Here is a 20,899-nt window from a genome sequence, read left to right as displayed (position 1 = left end):
GGGAAAATAACCCCTCAGTTATGGCATAAGACCTTGGTTTTGAGGGAATTATCTCCTCGGCCGAGCCCCTAGAACCATCTATGCGGCTGACGCTACAAAGCGTAGCCCCTAGTAAAGAAACATAGCCCCTAGTGGAACTTTACGCTAGAACACAACAACCGGCCGCTAGAAATGACAAGGGAACTGTCCCGACTTACCGTCTATGCCAACACACAAGCCTTCCCCACAGACGGCGCCAATTGTAAGGACACGATTCGTAATGAACCGTAACAGTGTTGGGTTCGCACGTAAAAAGACCCAAACAATATCATTTGTAGAGCGTGGGTTTGAAAGGTTAGGCCTTGGTCACCAAACGGCGGGTTCTGATAACGTTCGTATATGATTTAAGTTATGTTCGCCATGGGAGTCTTTCTCCTGGAGGCGGGCTGGGAGGCTCTGGTTTTTGGCCATTTTTCCCAGCCCCTCTTCCCAGATTGCTTATCTTTCCTTTTATACTAGCTTGTCTTCCTTATCCAACATCCTCGTGTGGGGTTCGATTTTCCAAGACTGATACTTGTCCCATCCGCCCATACCCAGAGTGGTTGGGGGTGGTTGTAAAAGCTGGAGAATATGGTTCTGTCAGGTGCAGAGTATTGAATGGCAGTAAGGGCAGCTTTCCCTGGTCGTTATATTTCCCAGCGTACCCTTTTCTAAATGACGTAGATATTTTAGATCTTTTCCCAAGCTGTGTCTAGATCGTTTTTTGTCCTTCCTTCCTGTGAGATCTCGGACCTGCCGAGGACCGAATTGTCCTCAGCTGCGTCACAAGGCTATTTTGTACTTGTATTACCGATTCTGAGCTATAACCCTTCTCGGCTCGGGTTTTAGGCCCCTAATGAGTAAATGGGCCAGGGCCACAAATTATTGGGCCCCACAACACACAATTACTATCATTCACTACAAAATAAATAGTGTCAATGTAAATTTATATATAATTACTATAATTGTAGATAATTTTTACACAATTATATAATGATGTGTAAGATTTTGGGGATTGTAATTTTTTAAAATACGTGTAATTAAAATATATATAAATAAAAAAATATGTAATATTGTTTAAAATGTAAAAATGTGAATTTAAGGCAGGATAATAAACAGGCCCTATGAGTCTACGAGACTACGACTACGTGTATTTTGCGTGCATTGCTTTATTTTTCCGTCCCTCGTGTTTTCATTTGTTATACCTAACAGAAACAGTAAACGACTATTTAGAAATTAAACCGGCGGGCGGCCACAGTGAAGTCTATTTTTACTAGTGATTTCGCGGCAAGTTCATGGAATGGCCTCACTGTATAGAGTAGTAGAGTCTTGAAGTGGGCCAGTTTCTTTGCTGACTACAGTAAAAGCTCAAACAGCAATGGTCTTTTTCATCTTTCATCACAAACAAACAAAAACTTTCTTACTCGAACTTCCAAGTTTCCAACGCATCCTCTCTCTCTCTCTCTCTCCCTCTCCTTCTCTGCACGTTCCTCTCCTCTCCTTTTTCCTTTGTCCACTTCCTCTTATTTCCTCTCTCTCTCTCTCTCTCTCTTTCTCAATCTCACACCTAACCTTTCCCTTCTCTCTCTGGATGACCTCCTAAGCTTAACAGCAAACTCCCTAGGGTTTCCACTTTCTCTTCCAATTCATCCATGGCGTCACAAATCGAACAAGGTACTCTCTTCAATCACTTCGATCGTTTTGATTTCAAGAAAATTGTTAGGTACTGTATTTTGACTTTGTAGTTGTTAATTTTTGTTGAATAGGAACAGGAGGTGAGAGAGACTTAGAGAAGGGACTGACGATGACTCCAACGCCATCATCGACTCAAAACCCTCTCGCCGAGACCTCTCCTTCGCCTTCACCGTCGCCGTCTCCGTCTCCGTCTCCGTCTCCATCGGCGACAGCCACGGCTCCGGCGTTAGTTCTATCCAATTCCGGCAAGCGGATCGATCAAGCCGGGAAGAAGAAGTACGTGAAGCAGGTGACTGGCCGGCACAACGACACCGAGCTCCACTTGGCGGCGCAGCGCGGCGATCTGGCCGCCGTGAGGCAGATACTCGGAGATATCGATTCGCAGATGATGGGGAATTTGAGCGGCGCGGAATTAGCGGCCGAAGTCGCGGAAGTCCGGGCTGCGGTTGTGAATGAAGTGAATGAGTTGGGAGAGACGGCGCTGTTTACGGCGGCGGATAAGGGGTACCTAGATATTTTGAAGGAATTGTTGAAGTATTCGACTCCAGAAACTCTTACGAAGAAGAACCGGTCCGGGTTTGATCCGTTGCATATAGCTGCAAGTCAAGGCCACCATGGTAAGGGATCAAGTAGCTTTATCTTGTTTTTGATTATGTGGTTTATGAATTTTTGTATTTTTGTATTTTTTTTTTAGTTTGAATTATGGTAGAGATTATTAAAGATGAAAGTTAAGCTTATATAGGTATTGAATTTATTAGAGATGTGGCATTTATTCAATGAATGCTGTTATATAGGTATAAATGCATTACTTATGGTAATTGTAGAAGGTTTATATAAGGTATTTGACAGTTGGGCTCTGTTTGATTGCAATTAAGAGAAGTAGCGGCTAGGAAGCACGGACACTTCATTTAGGGTGTCGTTACCGTGTCATACCAGTGTTGTACCGGCCATTATTGCTCGTGTCACTGTATGGTACCCATGTCTGTGTCCGTGTCCGTGTCTATGCTTCCTAAAGTAGCAACTTGCAACTTCATGAACTACCAAGTTAGTTAACTGAGAAAAAAGATTTCTTTGCAGTTGTCCTTTAAATGCCTATATATGGATAGATATCAAAATTGAACATTCATAGAGCACATGTTCACACAAGTTAACAGTTATAAAGGTTCTCTGTGGGTTTTGGTTCGGTATTAGCTTATATGTGTTAACGTTTAGAAGATTATCGTTTACCAAAAAGAAATGGTGAGCTCAATTGGATTGTAATCGGCCCCTTACTATTGAATTTCCACTTTTTTAGTTTTATTGCTTTTGGCCCTGATTTCTGCTTCAGTCTTCAAGATTACAAGTTTCCATTTTAATCTGTTTAAAATCATGAAAGTTATGGAGACCAAAGAATTGAATGTCATAATGACTACATATGTAAAATATGCTACTAGTTGCAAAATCTCTGGTTTCTATACAATTGACAGTGCACTGATAATGATTCTTCTGTTACAGCCATTGTCCAGGTGCTACTAGATCATGACCCTGGGCTCAGCAAAACAATCGGCCCATCAAATGCAACTCCTCTTATAACTGCAGCTGCAAGAGGCCATACAGAAGTAGTTAATGAACTACTGTCAAAGGATTGTAGCTTGTTGGAAATCTCTAGGAATAATGGGAAAAATCCATTGCATTTGGCTGCCCGACAGGGGCATCTTGGCGTTGTAGAAGCATTGCTGACCAAAGATTCACAGTTAGCACGAAGGACTGACAAGAAGGGGCAGACTGCTCTGCATATGGCTGTAAAAGGGCAGAGCTGTGAGGTGGTGAAATTGCTTCTTGGTGCTGATGCTGCAATTGTTATGCTTCCTGATAAATTTGGCAATACAGCGTTACATGTAGCCACAAGGAAAAAGCGAGTAGAGGTAGGTGCTTCTTTTGGTGATGCTGCACTTTTTTTGTTTAGAATTAGAAGTGTATCCTTTGAGAGATTCGATTGCTCACATATCTTTTGAACGCTAATAATATTTGTATCTTCTACATATAAATAATAATAACAAAAACCATATATTTTAAATTATGGTCAACGACTTTAAATCAGATTGATGCCTAGTGTCAGCCTAAAACTAAAGTTTTAAATTAGTTTCTTTCATCCTTTTTTTTTGTTTCTAATCAAGCTACTCTCTCCTTTCTAGTACCAACTTTTCTTTTACATGCATTCTCTACTACTTCCTTTGAATCTCTCCAATGTCCAAATGCCTGCCACTTTATCTCTGCAAGTGTGTAGCTTGGATCTTATCTCTTTCAAACAATGCAATTAACATCTCTGTAATGAACTTGTGCTTACTTGCTAATGTAGTGTAAATTAAGTACCTTGTCACAAATTCTTTATTGTTTCTCTTGGGCATTAATTGTACTATGAAAGATGAAAAATATCATGTTGCTTTGGTCTTCTACCATCAATGTTTTCCTCCTATTTTAGCACCTCAAATGTTTTCCTCATATTTTAACACCGCAGCAGGAAAACTAGTATGTATTAATTGCTTCTTTCATGTATGTCATGCTTATTTTTCTTAAAATTTTTCTTCCTTTGAATTTGAATTCACTATATTGCATTTGAATTAACAATGGAATTGAACCAAGCCACAATAATCAGCTATATTAGACTAAAATTATCCAACTTCTGTGTTTTTCGATTTATGCCAAGTTAGTAAATTATATTATGATGTACCCCCTCTACTCTCTGGGCATAACAGATAACTCATTTGATTGCATGTTCCAGTTGTGCATGCTTTATATTATTTGAAGTCTGCATATATACATTTAAGGGGAAAAGAGTTGTCCTGGAACTGACCTTCCCTTTTCTCCTTGCAGATAGTGACTGAGTTGTTATCCCTTCCTGACACTAATGTCAATGCACTGACCAGAGACCACAAAACAGCTCTTGACATAGCTGTAGAGCTTCCCCTTTCCCCAGAGTCGTCAGATATAAAGGACTGCCTTTTGAGATATAATGCTCTCAGAGCTAATGAACTGAACCAACCAAGGGATGAGTTGAGGAAAACTGTGACTCAAATTAAAAATGATGTTCATATCCAGCTTGAACAAACAAGGAAAACTAACAAAAATGTTCATAATATTTCTAAAGAGCTCAGGAAACTTCACCGAGAAGGTATCAACAATGCCACTAACTCAGTTACTGTGGTGGCTGTGCTATTTGCCACCGTTGCCTTTGCAGCTATTTTCACTTTGCCTGGTGGGGATAATGATAATGGTTCGGCTGTGGTGGCGAAATCAATTTCTTTTAAAATTTTCTTCATCTCCAATGCCGTTGCACTTTTTACATCGTTGGCTGTTGTGGTTGTTCAAATTACACTGGTTAGAGGCGAGACAAAAGCCGAAAAACGGGTAGTGGAGATAATTAACAAGTTGATGTGGTTGGCTTCTGTGTGCACTTCGGTGGCATTTATGGCATCCTCATATATTGTGGTTGGGAGGAAGCATAAATGGGCTGCGATTTTGGTTACAGTTGTGGGGGGAGCAATAATGGCTGGGGTTCTTGGCACCATGACTTATTATGTGGTGAAGTCGAAGAGGAATCGTTCAATGAGGAGGAGAGACAAGAGTAGGAGCATGTCCAACTCGTGGCCGCAATCTGAATTCTCCAACTCAGAAGTTGATCGGATTTATGCCCTTTGATTGGGGGACTTTTAGTATTGGAAGTATGTAGGACTATATAGACTGGAAAATGCATGCAGAAGAGAGTACAAACGTGTTTAGGTATGCCTTTAAGAATCGCTTTGGTATTCAATAAGAAACAATACCTCTAACAGTTACATTCTTGTGCATGTCTATGTATTCCCACATCCCTGCAGGCTTATTTTTTGGGATCCAAAACTTGGAATGATAAAATCATGTAATGTTGCTTTTAATATGAGATATGTAAGTACAGATGTTGATCTCAGTAACAGTAGTTAACCACCTCTGCTCCTCCCCCTTTCCCTCAACTCGTTATACCTTCTCTGCTATTACAATCATGGACTTATTTGTCTGTTTTTGTTAATTTTAACATAGGAATGTTCAGAGCAACTAATCACTAAAATATTAATTTCATGTTCTCAACCAAATAATTAAAACACATTATTTTTATTTTCTAAATTTACTTATTTTATTGGGGAAAAAAAAAAACCATAAAAATACTTTTATCTCAAAGCATATGGACCTGTTAGAATTTTTTAAATTATAAAAGAGAGAATAGAGAGAATGAGAAAACACAAAAATTACAGCCTATATATATGGAGGAAAGCCTTTGAGTCTTTGACAACTATAACTTCATTATTGAAGTTATAATCCCAATTCTTGTGTATGGAGGAAAGCCTTTGACAACTATGTCTTCATTATAATTTCAATTCTTGTGTTACAATGAGGGGTATTATTTATAAGAGGTTGAACCCTATAATTGCAACAGTTAATTGACTTGTACTTCCAAGTAGGATTCTTGACTTGCACATCAAGGATTGGGTTTAGGTCTAGATTATGATTGGACTTGATACCTTCTTTAGCATCCACTCAAACTCAAAGTGGAAGCTTGAAAACAACATGAGTTTGGAAAGTGAAAATGCCTCAAATGTCTTGAAAAAGATGACCATGAATGACCAACATGGATGGAGAATGAATCGTGTAGAATTAATGCGTAAACTTTTGATTATGACAATGAACTACAACATTTGAACATTTGATGAATGCCAGAAGATAATAAGGGCTTAGGAAGGGTGCATCACTGAACAAGGAGGGGCTGCTATGGCCTATGGGTGTCTACACTAAACGTTGTGATGAAGTATGTGACTGAGTTAATAATGTCGAAGAACCCAAATATAAAATTGTCAATTCATGTGATTTGGGTGACTCACACGGACAAACGGATCCCAAAATCATAATCCATGCTAAAAACAAAGTGACACACCCGATTTAAATAGAGCAATGATTGGTGAGATGCATGCAATGATTAAAGGCTTTAATGAAATCCAAATGCACCAACGATTGAGATTTCAATGAAAAGTGGTGCACATTATACCTGTAGGGGCTATTTATTAGAGGCGTGATGAAGCCGCATAATAAAAAAAGAAAAGACAATATATATGAGGCTACCGATTAGCGAAGCAGTAATCACCAAGATCATCGAGGTTGTTCGTATGTTTTTCATGACAGGGAATAAATTAGGATGATCCTATAGAGTAGGCAGTGATGACAACCCTGATCTTGCAATTAATAGAGGCCATAGAAACTTACAAGGTATAAAGCAACTTAGAGCAATAAAGATCAGTTCATATTAGCAACTGTGTATGTGAAGTGGATTGCGGGCATGCATAAGTTGAGCGGTCTAAAACCCAACAACAATTTAATCATAGGAGTAGCAGGACATAGCTTTAGCTTTAAGTTCAATGGTCTTTGAAGCCTTTGAAAACAATAAGCATCTTCAACAACACGTGGTTGTCGTAGGCATAGAAAGACTTAAATCATGCTTTGAAATTCCTAATGGATGGGCCACGCTTTGCCACAATTTTGTCAATTTGCAACATTTGGGCTTTAAACATGGTTGAAGGTGACAGCACTTAAAGGCTAAGCTTGAGCAGCAACGTTGCAATATCTCGATAAGGCTTCAGCGGCGGTACATTGAACAAGGCTTGATTTTTATTTTTTTATTTTTTACTAGCCTCAAACCGGCATGCGTTATGCGTGATAATTATTTTTATGGTAGTTTTATTAATTTTTTTTTATAATTTAAACTAATTTAATAATGAGTAATTTATTTCGTAATCTTTTTTTTTTAGAGAGAGAGTTTTAACCAATGGCGTCCGCTCCTGATGATGGTTCTTTATCATCAGACCAAGACACCAATCAATTTTTTAGTGTAGGCGGGGATTAAACCCCAGATCTCTTATACAACCATCAGAGACTTTACCAGTTGAGCTAACTGGAACCCATAATTTATTTCGTAATCTATAAGAGCATCCGTAGCAGATATTGCAAAAATTATGTCATTTTACCACACCAAATGCCTACTTTATTATTTTATCACATCATTTTACAACATCCCATTTATCAGATGTTTTATAATTCAATCCTATACATTAAAATAATATTTACTACACATTAAAATAATATATTATCTCCTCCCCCATTATCATCAACAACAGCAACAACAACCCACAACAACCCACACCGCAGATCAACTGCCACAGCCCACAACCACCGGCCACCCCCACAAATCAACCACCGACCACCAATATCAGCCACTGCTACCAAAAAAAAAAAAAAAAAAACACTACAACCAATATCAGCCCCTACACCAAAAATTAAAACAAACAACCACCAAAAAAGAGAGAGAGATCAGCGAGATCGGAGCAGCGATGACAATCAGCAATGATCGGAGTGGCCTCGCCCATGCCGCTTGCACCAAAATACCCATGAACACCAACCAATCTCAACACCAATTCAGCCCAAGCCAAAGTACCAATCACCTACAACCGATTCAACCCAAGCCCCAACCGATTCAAGCCACAACTCCACCATTGAAACACCAACTACCACCGGAACTGAAACCCAAACGACTGAAGAGGGAGAGACAACTAAAACCCAAAACCGATCTCAAACACAATCTCCACCATGACCCATACCCAAAACCGATCTCCATCGTGACCCAAACCCGATCTCCACCATGAAACCCAGCCAATACCCAAACAACCACCACCAATCCGAACCTAGCAACCACTGAAACAACCCACCACTTTAAACCCAGTAACCACCAATTTCAGCTTGTGATAATGGTCACCTTGCCTTGGAGCTTATTGTTTGAAGATGTGGAGTGTGCCATTTTGTTCATTCTCTGTTGAGGGAGGAGCTAAGTCTGATGTGAGAAGGAGCTGGGTTTGATGTGAGAAGAGAGAAAAAATCAAGACCAGAAGTGAGAGGAGAGAAAACCGAATAAAAAACAATATTTCAATTTACCATTTCTGTTCATACCGTTGCAAATTTGCAATAGTACGGACAAAAATTGTATAATTTTGGCACATATACAACATTTGATGGGAGGTATTTTTTGTGTTTGGTGTGGCAAATGTGCCAAATATTTGGCATTTGGCACATTTTCCACATCTACTGTGGGTGCTCTAAGAACAACCATAAATGTTATATAGAAACAATCATAAATATAAATTTTGTCGTACCAAAATGAAAATAATACAATTTTTCTCAAAAATTCAAACGGCAAGTCAATGAAAATATTCATTTTTAATAAAAATTTATATATAACATTTTGTGAATCATTAAAAAGAATATAAATTTTGAAAATTATTCTTTTAGTTTTAAACAATCTTTCTCAAACCTTATTTTTTCTGCCTATAATCCAAAACACTGAAAAACGTAACTAAAAAATTAATAAAACTTAACAATGATTAATTGGACTAATTAGGAAATCTAAAAAATTAATTGTTGTTGATAATATATTAAGGTTATTTTCTTTGCAAAATATGTAATTTCGTCCACCAAAAACATATTATTTAATAAAAAATTATTAGCAAAATCTAAGAATTAAATTTTTATACATGTATTGTTATAAAATAATAATAATAATTAAAATAAAATTGCAACAGCTAAAATTTATCACCCATCTGATTATTTTCGTTTGGCTAACCCTTGCTTTTCTCTAAATAAATGGCATTATAGAGTACTTCTAATACAACTATTAAGAATGTTTTGTCCACCACAAAGGATTAAAAAATAAATAAAAATTAGTAAAGTCTCATAGTTTAACATCTAAATTGAGCACTATAAAAAATCATGCTATGTAATAGAATAAATATCAAATTATCCAAATCATACTATGTAATAGAATAATATTATATTTTTATATGCTATATTTAATTCTTTATAACACAATAAGATAACATTTAACAATCAAAGAGACAACAACAAAAAAAAAAAAAAACAATTTTAAAAACAAAACTAAATCACATTAACCCAAAGTAGAGTTTTAAAGAATATAAAAAATTATCAACCTAAAACAGAGATGCAAGAAAAATAAAAATAAAAAATCCACCAAAAAATTGCGAGAGAGAGAGAGAGAGAGAGAGAGAACCCTTTTTTGTGAGGGAAAACTATGCATAGAATAGAAGAGGTAGTGACAAATTTATAGTAAGAAAGTGTGAATAAGAAGAAACAAAAATAAAGGAAGATGAAGGGAAAGAGGAAGAATGATATTAATGTAGAGGGTAGTGGAGAGATGAAAAAGTAAGAGAGGGAGAAAGGTTAGAGAAGTAGCGGGGAGATGAAAAGTTAAGGGAAGAAGAAAGGTTGGAGAAATGTAAATATTTAAAAAATAAATGTTAAAAACAATTATAGGAAAATTAGAAAGAAAAAAGATAATGACATGGAGCTGATGTGGCTCAACTGGAGCGTAGCAACAATAAATGCTACGCTTCAACTTTTAGATATATATAGATATAGATTTTTGGAACGAATTTGATGTAGGTTTGATGGAACAAAAGGTAAAAAAAAAAAGCCAAAGATTGTGAAGGAGCAGAATAATTCTTCACTATAATCTCAATTCCTAGGTAATTTATAGGAGACTAAACTCTAAATTAACCCTACAATAATAAACCATAGTTAATTGAATTGTACTATAAGTACAAATTAGGATTCTTGATTTTGCACCGTAAGGATTGGGCTTGGGTCTTGATTATAATTGGGCTTGATATCTTTAACAAGAGCCTTTCACTATTTGGTACTCCCTCCGTCCCACTTTATTTGTCCTGTTTAAAAAGTCAAATTTTTTAAGGGAACATCATTTATTGTCTTGTCTACCTTTTAAAAATGTTTAAGTTTCCAAAACTATCCTTAAATAAATTTATCAAAAAATTGAATTAGTAAATTAATAGGGGTATAATAGGAACATTAGTAAATTAATAACTTTTATTTTTAGAAACAGGACAATATTTTGGGACATCCTAAAATGGAATAGAGGACAAACAAAGTGGGACGGAGGGAGTATTTACTAAACAACGTCATTTTACTTTCTATTGTTGAAAGGAAATGCTAACAAATGCTCTTAGGGCATTCGTTAATAATCCATTTAAAGAAAATTTTTATAGGAAAAGAAAAAAAAACAATTAATGTTTTGACAGCTTTTTTCATTTCTCATAAAAGTAATGTCAAAACTTTCCTAAAATGAATTGTTAACTAATACCCTAAGGGCACTCGTTAGCATGACCCTTAAAGGATTATGTATATTCACAATTTCAATTACTGAATTACAACAAAGTAGTGTAGCTGCATAGCAAGAGGGTATCTTACGAGATGCTTTTATGAGATGTAATGACCCCGCCTGCTTTGGGGCCCATACCCCTCACGATTTTGTTCTCTCCCCAAAGTACAATATCTACACAGTTGAAGTAGGGTCGTTACCATGGGCGGCTCTAGGTGCAATCTAGGGGGTTCAAATGAACCCCCTGAGCTGGGCCTATATATATAAATATATATATATATATTTTTTTTTTTTAATTTTTTTTATTTGACCCTCCTAAAATAAATTTTGAACCCTCTATACCTAAATTTTTTTTTAAGCCTAACTAAAATGAATTTGAATATGATCATCTTGACAATATCTTGGTCTTTTTAAACACACACACAAAAAAACACCCAATAACAAACCAATTTGATCTAAAATATTGGAGAGGGGGGGGGGGGGGGGGGGGGAATAGTAAGCCTAATAGCAAAAGTATAAATTTGTTCATCTTAAATCTTAAAAAAAAAAATCATTTAGATCTTAGCAAATTTGAAATAAACTAATACATAAAAGTTTATTGAATTTAGATCTCACTTGGAGTTCACTTAACAACAATAATTCATATGTTGATTGTATTTAAAAACAATATATAGATGATTTTCAAGATTTAATCTTAGCAACAATAATTATTATCTTCATCATATTAATAAACAATATGTAAAGAACTAGTTTATCTTATATGAGAAACGCTATGTTCATGATACGCTCGTAATAAAGCTTAAGTGGCAAATTATTACTAGCTGTTACTAATGAGAAAAAAAGTAATTTCAGTAGTGAGTTTAAATTAGAACTTAAAACAATTTATTACCTAAAATTTGTTGGAAAAGTGCTGTGAAAATGTTGTAAATGTAACATTTCTCATCTTTTATTCTCTTGCTAGTACGTACTATGAAAATTTTTGTAATAAAGAAATCATGTACGGCAAGATTCACATTTTTTTTTTTTGCTCAAAATGCATCTTCTTACTGACCCTCCTAAAAATATACCCTAAAGCCGCTACTAGTCGTTACAAATGGTATCAAAGCCATGCTCTAGCCAAAAGTATAGGTTCCATAGCGGACAATACCTACACAGTTGGGGTGAGGTCGTTACATGAGACCTCTCTCTAAATTGGTATGAAAACAATATCATTGAATTAAGGCTTTCGACACATATAGGAATTTTAATTGTTATTCATTTTCTTTTGTGCTGAGTGAGCAACTCGTCTGTATACATGGGCAGTGGGCTCTATTTTATAACTGAAATGGCCCCATTTCCATCTCTGCTCTACCCCACTCTGTTCATTGGGCCCTTGATCAAGGGAATTCGTTTCTTTAACATTTCGAAGACTTATCTTCTTCTTCTTCCAGAGATTCTTTCTTTTTGTTTGTTATTAATGAATAAAAAGGTGGCAATTGTCTCAGTTCTAGGTGTGACCAACTGAAAAAATATTAGTTCAGGGTTCTAGCTAGATGGACCCACTAGAGGAGGCTGAAGAGGAATTCAGTGCTCCTTCCCTTTACATTGGTTAAGCCAACCTAGAGTCCATTAACTTCGGTTCAGGTGGTAGCTAGGCATGAGATTATTATTGAATTGTTAACACTTAGCAGCAATAATCCTAACACATACCAACGTCATGCGGTCCTCCGAGCCTTCAAAGTTCAAACTTACCTAACCAGTGATTCTTGTTGTCTAGTAAGTGCTACATATATATATATACATTTCTGGTTATATATATTCTGCAAGCTCCTTTTTTATTCCATTGGGATTTGGGACCAACAGTTTTCTAAGGAAAACAAGGTTACCTGGATCACATGAGGCAACTTTGTTTAGGCGTGCAAGGTTTCATGCACTAAGAATCAGTTTGGATATCGTTTATTTTGCTGAAAATTGAAAATATTGTAACAAAATAATTTTTAAATGTGTGAATAGTGCTATGGGACCCATTTTTAATGAAAAAATTTCTGAAAAAATAAGTTTGTAGGTCCCGTGAACAGTGCACAAGACCCACTGGTGTGCATTGTCCACCACTTATTTTGTTGGTGTGAACAGTGCACTGATAGACAAAGTCAAAAAGAAACGCTCTCCCAAAAAAAAAAAAAAAAACAAAACAAAACATAAAACGCTGAAACCTTTTCAACTATCCAAACGCTCATTAAGTCTATCTTCAAGTAATTTTTAAGTAAACTTGGGGAACTTGTTCCCTGTATTAATAATAATAATACTCCAACAAGTACATACCCATAAACTCTATCCTTAAAAACCGATATTGATCATTAGTGAAGCACAAAGTTAAACACCAGAAAATTATTAGTTATTCTCAAATCATAGTGATGTACTACTCCATACCAATAAATTCTAATATTAGCTTACTTGTATGTATTGGTATAGAGCATTCATGTCAATTGTACTTCAAAATATATACTGTCATATGACCTAATAATTATAGGTTAAACCAAAGACGAACTATGTCTAACATAAGGGGGTTGCCCTCACAAAATTTTTAAAATTAATTAGTAGTTGGCAAATATAAGACTCACCATTTTTTTTTTTTATAGACTTGGCCCCCCTTCCAAGAAAATAATTAGGCCCCAGCTATGACATTTTTCCTTGTAGTGAGTTAGAAAACTTTTGTATATTCAATAGAGTCTAGAAAAATGTAAAGCTTTTATATAGGATAAGTTTTGAGAAATGGAACTTTTGTATGCGATATATATATGAGTTATGACTCACTTTGGAATTAAAAATCCAAGACTTATGTATGTGTGGTACTTTTGAGTTTTTCTTGAATTGTGAATCAATGTGATAGTTTAGTCCCCCACCCAAAAGTAAAAATCCTAGTTCCGCCCTGGGTTAAACACTACATAATTGTAAAATCAATTACCCTCAAAAGTGAGATATTCCGATGTCAGATTAGATGTAATGGCTGCAAATATATCAGGCATTATTTAGCTATGCATCCAGACCTCATGACCCTGAAAGGCCATTTGTGTGCACTGTGCACACTAATGAGTGTCCGTACACTGACTTTTTGTGCAATTGTTTTGGGGGTCATTTTGAAAACGTAAGTTACAAAAGAACAAGCTGAGGTAATCACTAATCAGGCACATCAGTAGGTATGTGAGGCCTTCCATTTCCTTCTTTGTCCCTGTAGAAGCTGGGTGAGGAAAAGGGTTTCTCACCTTGGTGCTCAACAACATCAAACTGGCCTTTTTATTACTTTCCATTGCCTCTAATCCTGTCAAAGTTCTGGCTGACATGTTTACTTAGTTTAAGGTATTGCACACTGTACACCCACTATAGCTAAATAAAAAGAATGGCAAAAGAGCCACCTGAAAAGCTTTTTGTCTGCACTTGAAAGATTTCCTCTTCTTATATTTTGTTTTTTTATTGTCTTTCCTTAGCTTAACTTTGTTGGTATTGCATATTGTAACCGTGCAAGTATGGGCGGTTTAAACTTAATCCTAACACTTTTCCAACATTCTGATCGGTTTTCTAAAACTTTGTAAAAGAATGTTTCATTTTTTTTTGTCGGAAGTGATAAGAAATTTAAGGGAGGCCGTAGGTGTCTCTTAGTTGCTTTAGAGGGGTGGACAAGTGGGCTTCTAGTATTACAGTCATGATTAATTCTGTTATTTGATAATTGTCTGGAACATAATGATACTTATCTTTGTGTAGTTTATATTATTTTGTAATGTATTTGAAGGAAACCCTGTCAGCTTGTGGAAGTGATGGCTGGTGATTAGAACAACCTAACTTTACAGGTAAGCAACATATAATTCTATTTGTTTGGAATAAATAGGTAACTATAAGCCAGTTTATTTGCTAAAGTCACTTTTTGTCTCCAGAGTAAAAAGCAAATAAATTTACAGAAAATAAGCTAGCCAAACACACATATTCTTTTTCTTTTCTCCTAATCATTTAAAAACAAAGTTGAAATTAAGGAGGCCTTGAGAATTATGTTGGGAAATGCTTGAATGTCATTAGGAAAGCTTTGCAAAATCATGGACAAGCTTGGGATTTTTTTTCTAATTTATATCTTCCAAGTTTTTAACTTCATAACCATGATAGAAACTGTCAGTTATGGAACATGATCATTACTTTTTGCTACTTAATAAAATTGGAAAAGATTGTATTTCTCATTATAAACAATCACTATCAGATCCACTTCCTATTAAGTTATTATCTAGGTGAATAAGCCTAGATTCAAATAGCTTCCATTTCAGAAGAAACAAGGATATAAAATCCTACTATCAATACCAGACTTTTAGTTGTACAGTACACCTGAAGAATCAAAATTGATGTCAATGTTCCCTGAATTAGTTAGAATCATTTAGGAGAAGCAAGGTCTATATAAAATAGATGCTATCTTGATTTTTCATTCTTATACTTTGGTCCTTATAATTCATTGTGTTATCCACAACCTGAATACTAATGTCTTAAAAGATTGGAGTTACTGAAGTCAACTTGATAGCCAGGTGATGGGATGTGCATGGAGTCTAATCTTCCATGTTGGTTATGCTGAGGATTCGAGAGCCAGCAGGTCTAGTCCTGGATCACATAAAACGGGTGTCTGTACCATTATTAGGAATATTTCCAATATTTGAATACACTGGCTGCCCTATACTCAAATTTGTAATTTCACACATGAATGTAGAAGTAATATGGCAGTATATATATGCTGATGATCTTTGTAACTCCTTTTGGTATCCGTCAAAATAAAACTGTAACAACTTCATGGACATCAAAGAAGTCAAGCTTACCCCAAAGTGGAATTGGTGGATTGAACCCAAGTTCACCCCTTTGGGGGAACTGGAGGCGCCATTAAGTCAAGAGGCCTTTGGTGGGAAACTTTTGAAGTTTGTGTTCAAAAGTGAAAAACAGCTTGTGCATAAAAGAGGATTTTTTTGTATAGAATTTTCCAAAGTGGCTTTTGAATAGACGGAGCTATGATTTCTTGTCTAAGGAAGATGTGGGAACAAGAAACGTCAATCAACTAATATTGGTAAATCCCACTTAAGTGGAGTAATCTATATGAAGAACCTCATTCATTTGTACTGAACATAACTTGTTTTGAGGAAGAGAACTTTTATTCAGAGTTTTCACAAACTTCCACAGGTTGCTCTGATCTAAAAATTACAAAAAGCCATACACAATTATAAGTCTTGGATCAAAGCATAGTCATTATCAAAATTATGAAAGAAGGAAAGCACATCATTAGACAATTACAACTTTGTACTTTGCCCTTGTTTTTCTTCTCTCTGACTCTCTCTCTCTCTCTCAGCCCCTGCAAAGGTCTGGCCTTTCTTGATCTTCAAGAACTGCAATCCTTGAAGTTGACAATGAGCAAAACCCCACTTCAGTTACAGTCTTTCTGGAATGGAAGAGCTGCTGAGACTGCTTGCAATGAGCAATTGCTCCTTGGATTGATATCTCAATATCTGAACTAGCACTGTTACATCTCTTGAGAAATTGTAACTCATGGAATCCATTTGAATTGTTTGAGCTTGAAGATGAAGAAGATCCAGATGATTCTGAAGAGGATGAAGACTTCTTTGTTGAATGGCGTTTGATAGCCATGGAGAATGATCTCCTATGGCGACCAACAATACCAATCTCTGCACTCTTTTCTTTGTCAATGCTCCTCACACTACTAGTTGAAGTTAAGCATTTGTCCTTGTTAATTTGTCCAAATGGGATTTTCTTAGACTCCTTCATGTACTTATTCATACATTCCTTGGCTTTTGAAACCGATCCTTCATCTGCATCCTTTGTAGCAGCTGTGCAGGACTCGTGGGAGCAACCGGATTTGCTGAAGAAGGACTTGAGGTAAGCCCTGGAAGCCTTCAGCTTTAAGCCAAGTGAGGACTGCTTGAGCTTTTTGGTCCAAGACTTTTTTGGGTGTTCACCAATGAAGCCACTGACCTCATTGGAATACTCGTAGAGATACTCATCTGGGTTCAGCTCTCCACTGACCCTGCATGATTCTGAGGGTGAGATGTTGCAGGACTCAAATGGGGTACTATAATTTGGTGTTGGGGCACTAGTGGTTAATGGGGTGCTATAGAATTCTTCAAAGATGTCTTTTCTTGTATCATAAGCAGGACTGGAGTTTTGCAAGAGTTTTTCTACCATTTGTATACGTGGTGGGAGCTGAAGAGGAAGGAGCTTTCCTTTGTAGAAGAGCTCATCAGCTGGTGAAGTTGTAGGCTCTCTCTCCTGAGAGATGGAAGACATTTGGAACTCAAATTCTCTGGGGTGTGGAGGGGAGCTTAGAGAATGGGAAAGGAAGTGAGAGTATGAGCTTACTTCCATGTCAATGTAGTCATCATCTGCTTGCTCACATGGTAGGAGGTTCACAGCCATTTCAAGTTTCAATCCTGTTTTGATAAGATGGACCTCTCTCTCTCTCTCTCAATGAAGTAGCTTATGGGAGTTGAGCATTCTGAGGAGGGAAGAGGGCAAGTGCACCCTTTAAAGTGTGGATGATGCCAATTTTGGAAAGAAATAAATTTTATTGTCCGAAATTTGTAATATCTTTGAATGCTTCCAAATATAAAATTCAGAAACATTAAAGAGCTTTTTTAATGTCCCAGCACTGACTCATGTCTACATTTCTCTTTTCTTGTGGCTTACTGCTTTTCTCATTTATATATTTAGTTATTAAATGGCCTCTTTTGTTTTAAAAGTTGCTCTTTAAAGAAGTTAAAAGAAAACCAGTAATGATTTTAATCAATGAATTATGCAGTATTATAGTATCTCTGTCATGGCCTCATTGTTCCTTACAAAGCACTTTGTAGGCATCATTAAGACTTGATTATTTGTTGGGACCATATGCCATATTGCAGATTCTCAAATTAAATTGTGATCAGAAGACTACATCCATGAGCAATGAATCATCCCCCATTGATTTGATATGATTATCAGATATTCAGAGAAATGGATCTGATCATTGAAGGATTCACCTAGCAGTCTAGCACTGTTGTAGTACTAGGGTTGGCATTTGTCTAGCCAAACTTAGTTGCGTAAAAAATGAGTAATTTGCAAATACCATTTTCTATGAAAATTCCATGTTTGATATACCCTACCTCTAACTATAATAAGTTCATAATCCTTTTCACAATTATTGAAATGATATGTTTTGATTAGTATTGATAAAAGTGACGTCAGCGATGGATCGATGTAAAAATGATGACACTCTAATTATGACTTACCACATCAATGATTGTAAAAAAGAAAATGATTGTGAAAATTGCTAATAGTCTTGTAGTTCAATTGACAATCACGGGTGTTTTTAAACAAAAACAGTCAAGAGTTCAAATCCTCCTCTCCTAACATGACTCTTTTACATTTTTCCCCTCCCCTCTTTCATTTTATTTTAGGCTGCAGCTTTTCGGGGTCTTTTAGTGTACTCCTTGTGTACTTTAATTATACTCAAACTTTTTCATTTCTAATAACAAATTTTCTGCTGCTGATATTTATCTCTCAAGAACCTAAGATTAAGTTCTTGAGATCAATATTTTATTAGATGACAACGTTAGGCAGATTGCATTTTTTCTCTGTTTTGGATTTATTTTCTTCTTTTCTTTTTAGTTTATAACTTTATATTGTAGTTATTCGGTTATCTTTTTCTATAATTCTTCCAAATATATCTTCATTTCAATTTTAGATTTATAATCTATCCAAAAAAAAAAAGGAACATAGATAAGATGGGTCAACTCTATTTGATTCTGAGGCAAGAGATGAAAGCCACATAATATTTTCATTTTGTTATAATTTTCAAAATAAGAGTTTGCATAAGGTCCTATCAATTCTAGAACATTTTCTAGAGTCCTATCATATTAACCTCTTTTATTTTAATTTGTGTCTAACACGAATTAGGGTTTCCTAAGCGTATCCTAATCGCACCAAGATTTCCTTACAATAAATTAGTGATTGTAGTCCCTAAGCATTCAAATTATTGATTAATAGAATTTCAGAGATGTTTTCTATTATTTTTATCTGGTGGATTCTAGAGCCCTCCCATTGCATCAAAAGAGTAGGAGAATCTGCATGATTTTTTCAATTTATTTAGTGAATTAGATAACCATAGATTAAGAGCATGTACCTAAAAAGCAATTACATATTTCTGGTTTTTTTAATGCAAAACTTACTAAGCCCCTATCAACCACATCCAAATTCAAACTTCAAGCCGGCTCATAGCTTAAAACATGGCTTTTCAGCACACCCGCAATAGAGGAAGAAGTATTTGATTGATTGCTCTCTATGCACCATAACTAATAAAAACAAACTTGAAAAAGGTCCTTCATATTGAATAATACTTAGAACTAGGGAATCGCTTTATACTACATGCTTTTATCACTTTCACTGGATTCCTGGGTGTGTTTTTACTTTTTGTAACTACTTTTTTTAATCATTTATAAGAAAAAATTTCGTTAAATTTCTTTGCAATTAAGCACCTTTCTGGTCTCTGGATATTTTTATTGTTCTTTTTTAGTAAATATTCTTTTTACATCCTCTTAGATTTTCGTAGTTTTTAAGCTTGTATTCTCTTCACTAACTCAAAGTTGACATAATAATAAGGGGGAGAGAGAGAATTGTTGACCCCAGAAAGGACCAACACATGATCCGACAATTCATGGTGGGGAAGGGAATTTTGGATGGAATGCATGCGAAGCTCGAGATTTTTTTTTCTTCTTTTAACACCCTCCATGTTTCCACTCTTAGATGCTTAATTTTAACCACTAACAAGGCCATAGGGAGCCCTCCATTCTCAAAATCGAGACAGTTTGTTATAGCTGCTGTGTTCACAAGTATTGTGGTTATAGCCATAGGGAGCACACCACCAGAATTGTGGTGTGCATGGTTTAGGTGCAAGCAATTAGATTAGAGTTTGACTTGCATCCGATGCTCAGTATACTGAACGCAATAAAACGTGACCAAATGTCCAAAATTAACCATGTATCCTTATCGTGTGTCCCGTTTAGTGCTCTTAATCTGCTAGAGCACTGGACAGAAGTTTTGCCCGTTAGATTATATCATCCTGAAAACATGTTGACCAATTCAAGGTTCAAGAAAAAAATATTTTTTAGCCATTGGATTATAATTGTAAGAAGAGCATGCTAAGCCTACATCCAAATGTCACCCCCTTGGTAGCTTTTACATTACCACACAGTCCCGAAAGTGTTGTGTTACCCGGAAGTGTTGTGTTGAAGATTTCTGTTCTAAGCAATCTTAGTAAAAAATAGAGATATTCGACACAGAAATTTATATGGTTTCTGTGTACCTATGCTCATAGGAGTGAATGGTTGAAAATTCCTGCAAAAATGAGGATTTACAACACATTTATATTACCCAAAAAACCTTATGGTGCGTTTGGATTAAAGGGGAGAGAGGGAGGGAGTAAAGTGGAATTAACTCAAAATTAGCCTATTTTTAGCCAACTCTACTCTATTCCCCTCTATCCTTTCTCTCTCCTTCTCAATCCAAACGCGTCCTTAACACGATACTTTTTTCTTTTCTTTTTTGGGATGGACCTAACCTGATACATTGAATTTCCCAATATACGCTAACCTACTCTTATTGAGAATATGAGTCACTGTTAACACGCTGGATGAACATTATGGAAGATTAATTCTTCTTACAGACGCATAAAAGTAGAAGCAAAGTACAGCCATTCATATATCCATCCGAAAGACCCACCACCCAAAAAATCAGGATGCTAGAGTAATTTGATTGGTTCAAGTATCCACCAGTAGAGCCTCTCTGGTTCGAGCACAGTGGCTCCCTTGCCGGGTATTCAACCAGCACTAACAAAAGCAGAAAATTGCAACAGCACCTAAACAGTTCCAACAAATGTCTTTTGGGAGTCATTTTACAAACTGC

The 20,899-nt window shown here is 36.1% G+C and overlaps 2 protein-coding genes across 3 annotated transcripts; one reads left to right on the top strand and one right to left on the bottom strand.

The window, feature by feature from the left end:
• Positions 1 to 1,530: 1,530 nt before the first annotated feature.
• LOC115955750 (ankyrin repeat-containing protein ITN1-like) lies at positions 1,531 to 5,683 on the top strand. 2 transcript variants are annotated; one of them, XM_031074062.1, is made up of 4 exons: positions 1,531 to 1,692; positions 1,791 to 2,330; positions 3,208 to 3,617; positions 4,567 to 5,683. In XM_031074062.1, exons 1-4 carry the CDS (start codon positions 1,671 to 1,673, stop codon positions 5,389 to 5,391), a joined length of 1,797 nt encoding a protein of 598 aa, XP_030929922.1. In that variant the 5' UTR covers positions 1,531 to 1,670; the 3' UTR covers positions 5,392 to 5,683. The 2 variants fall into 2 exon arrangements, with proteins under 2 accessions (XP_030929922.1, XP_030929921.1); XM_031074061.1 differs by having other exon boundaries at positions 1,785 to 2,330.
• Positions 5,684 to 16,061: 10,378 nt separating this feature from the next.
• Positions 16,062 to 17,560, bottom strand: LOC115955289 (probable membrane-associated kinase regulator 4). Its single transcript, XM_031073371.1, has one exon. The coding sequence runs from the start codon at positions 17,378 to 17,380 to the stop codon at positions 16,295 to 16,297; it is 1,086 nt and encodes a 361-aa protein (XP_030929231.1). The 5' UTR covers positions 17,381 to 17,560; the 3' UTR covers positions 16,062 to 16,294.
• Positions 17,561 to 20,899: the final 3,339 nt, after the last annotated feature.

Source organism: Quercus lobata, chromosome 8 (assembly GCF_001633185.2).
Source record: "Quercus lobata isolate SW786 chromosome 8, ValleyOak3.0 Primary Assembly, whole genome shotgun sequence".
In the NCBI taxonomy this organism is placed as follows: Eukaryota; Viridiplantae; Streptophyta; class Magnoliopsida; order Fagales; family Fagaceae; genus Quercus; species Quercus lobata.
This window is presented reverse-complemented; position numbering and strand designations above follow the sequence as displayed.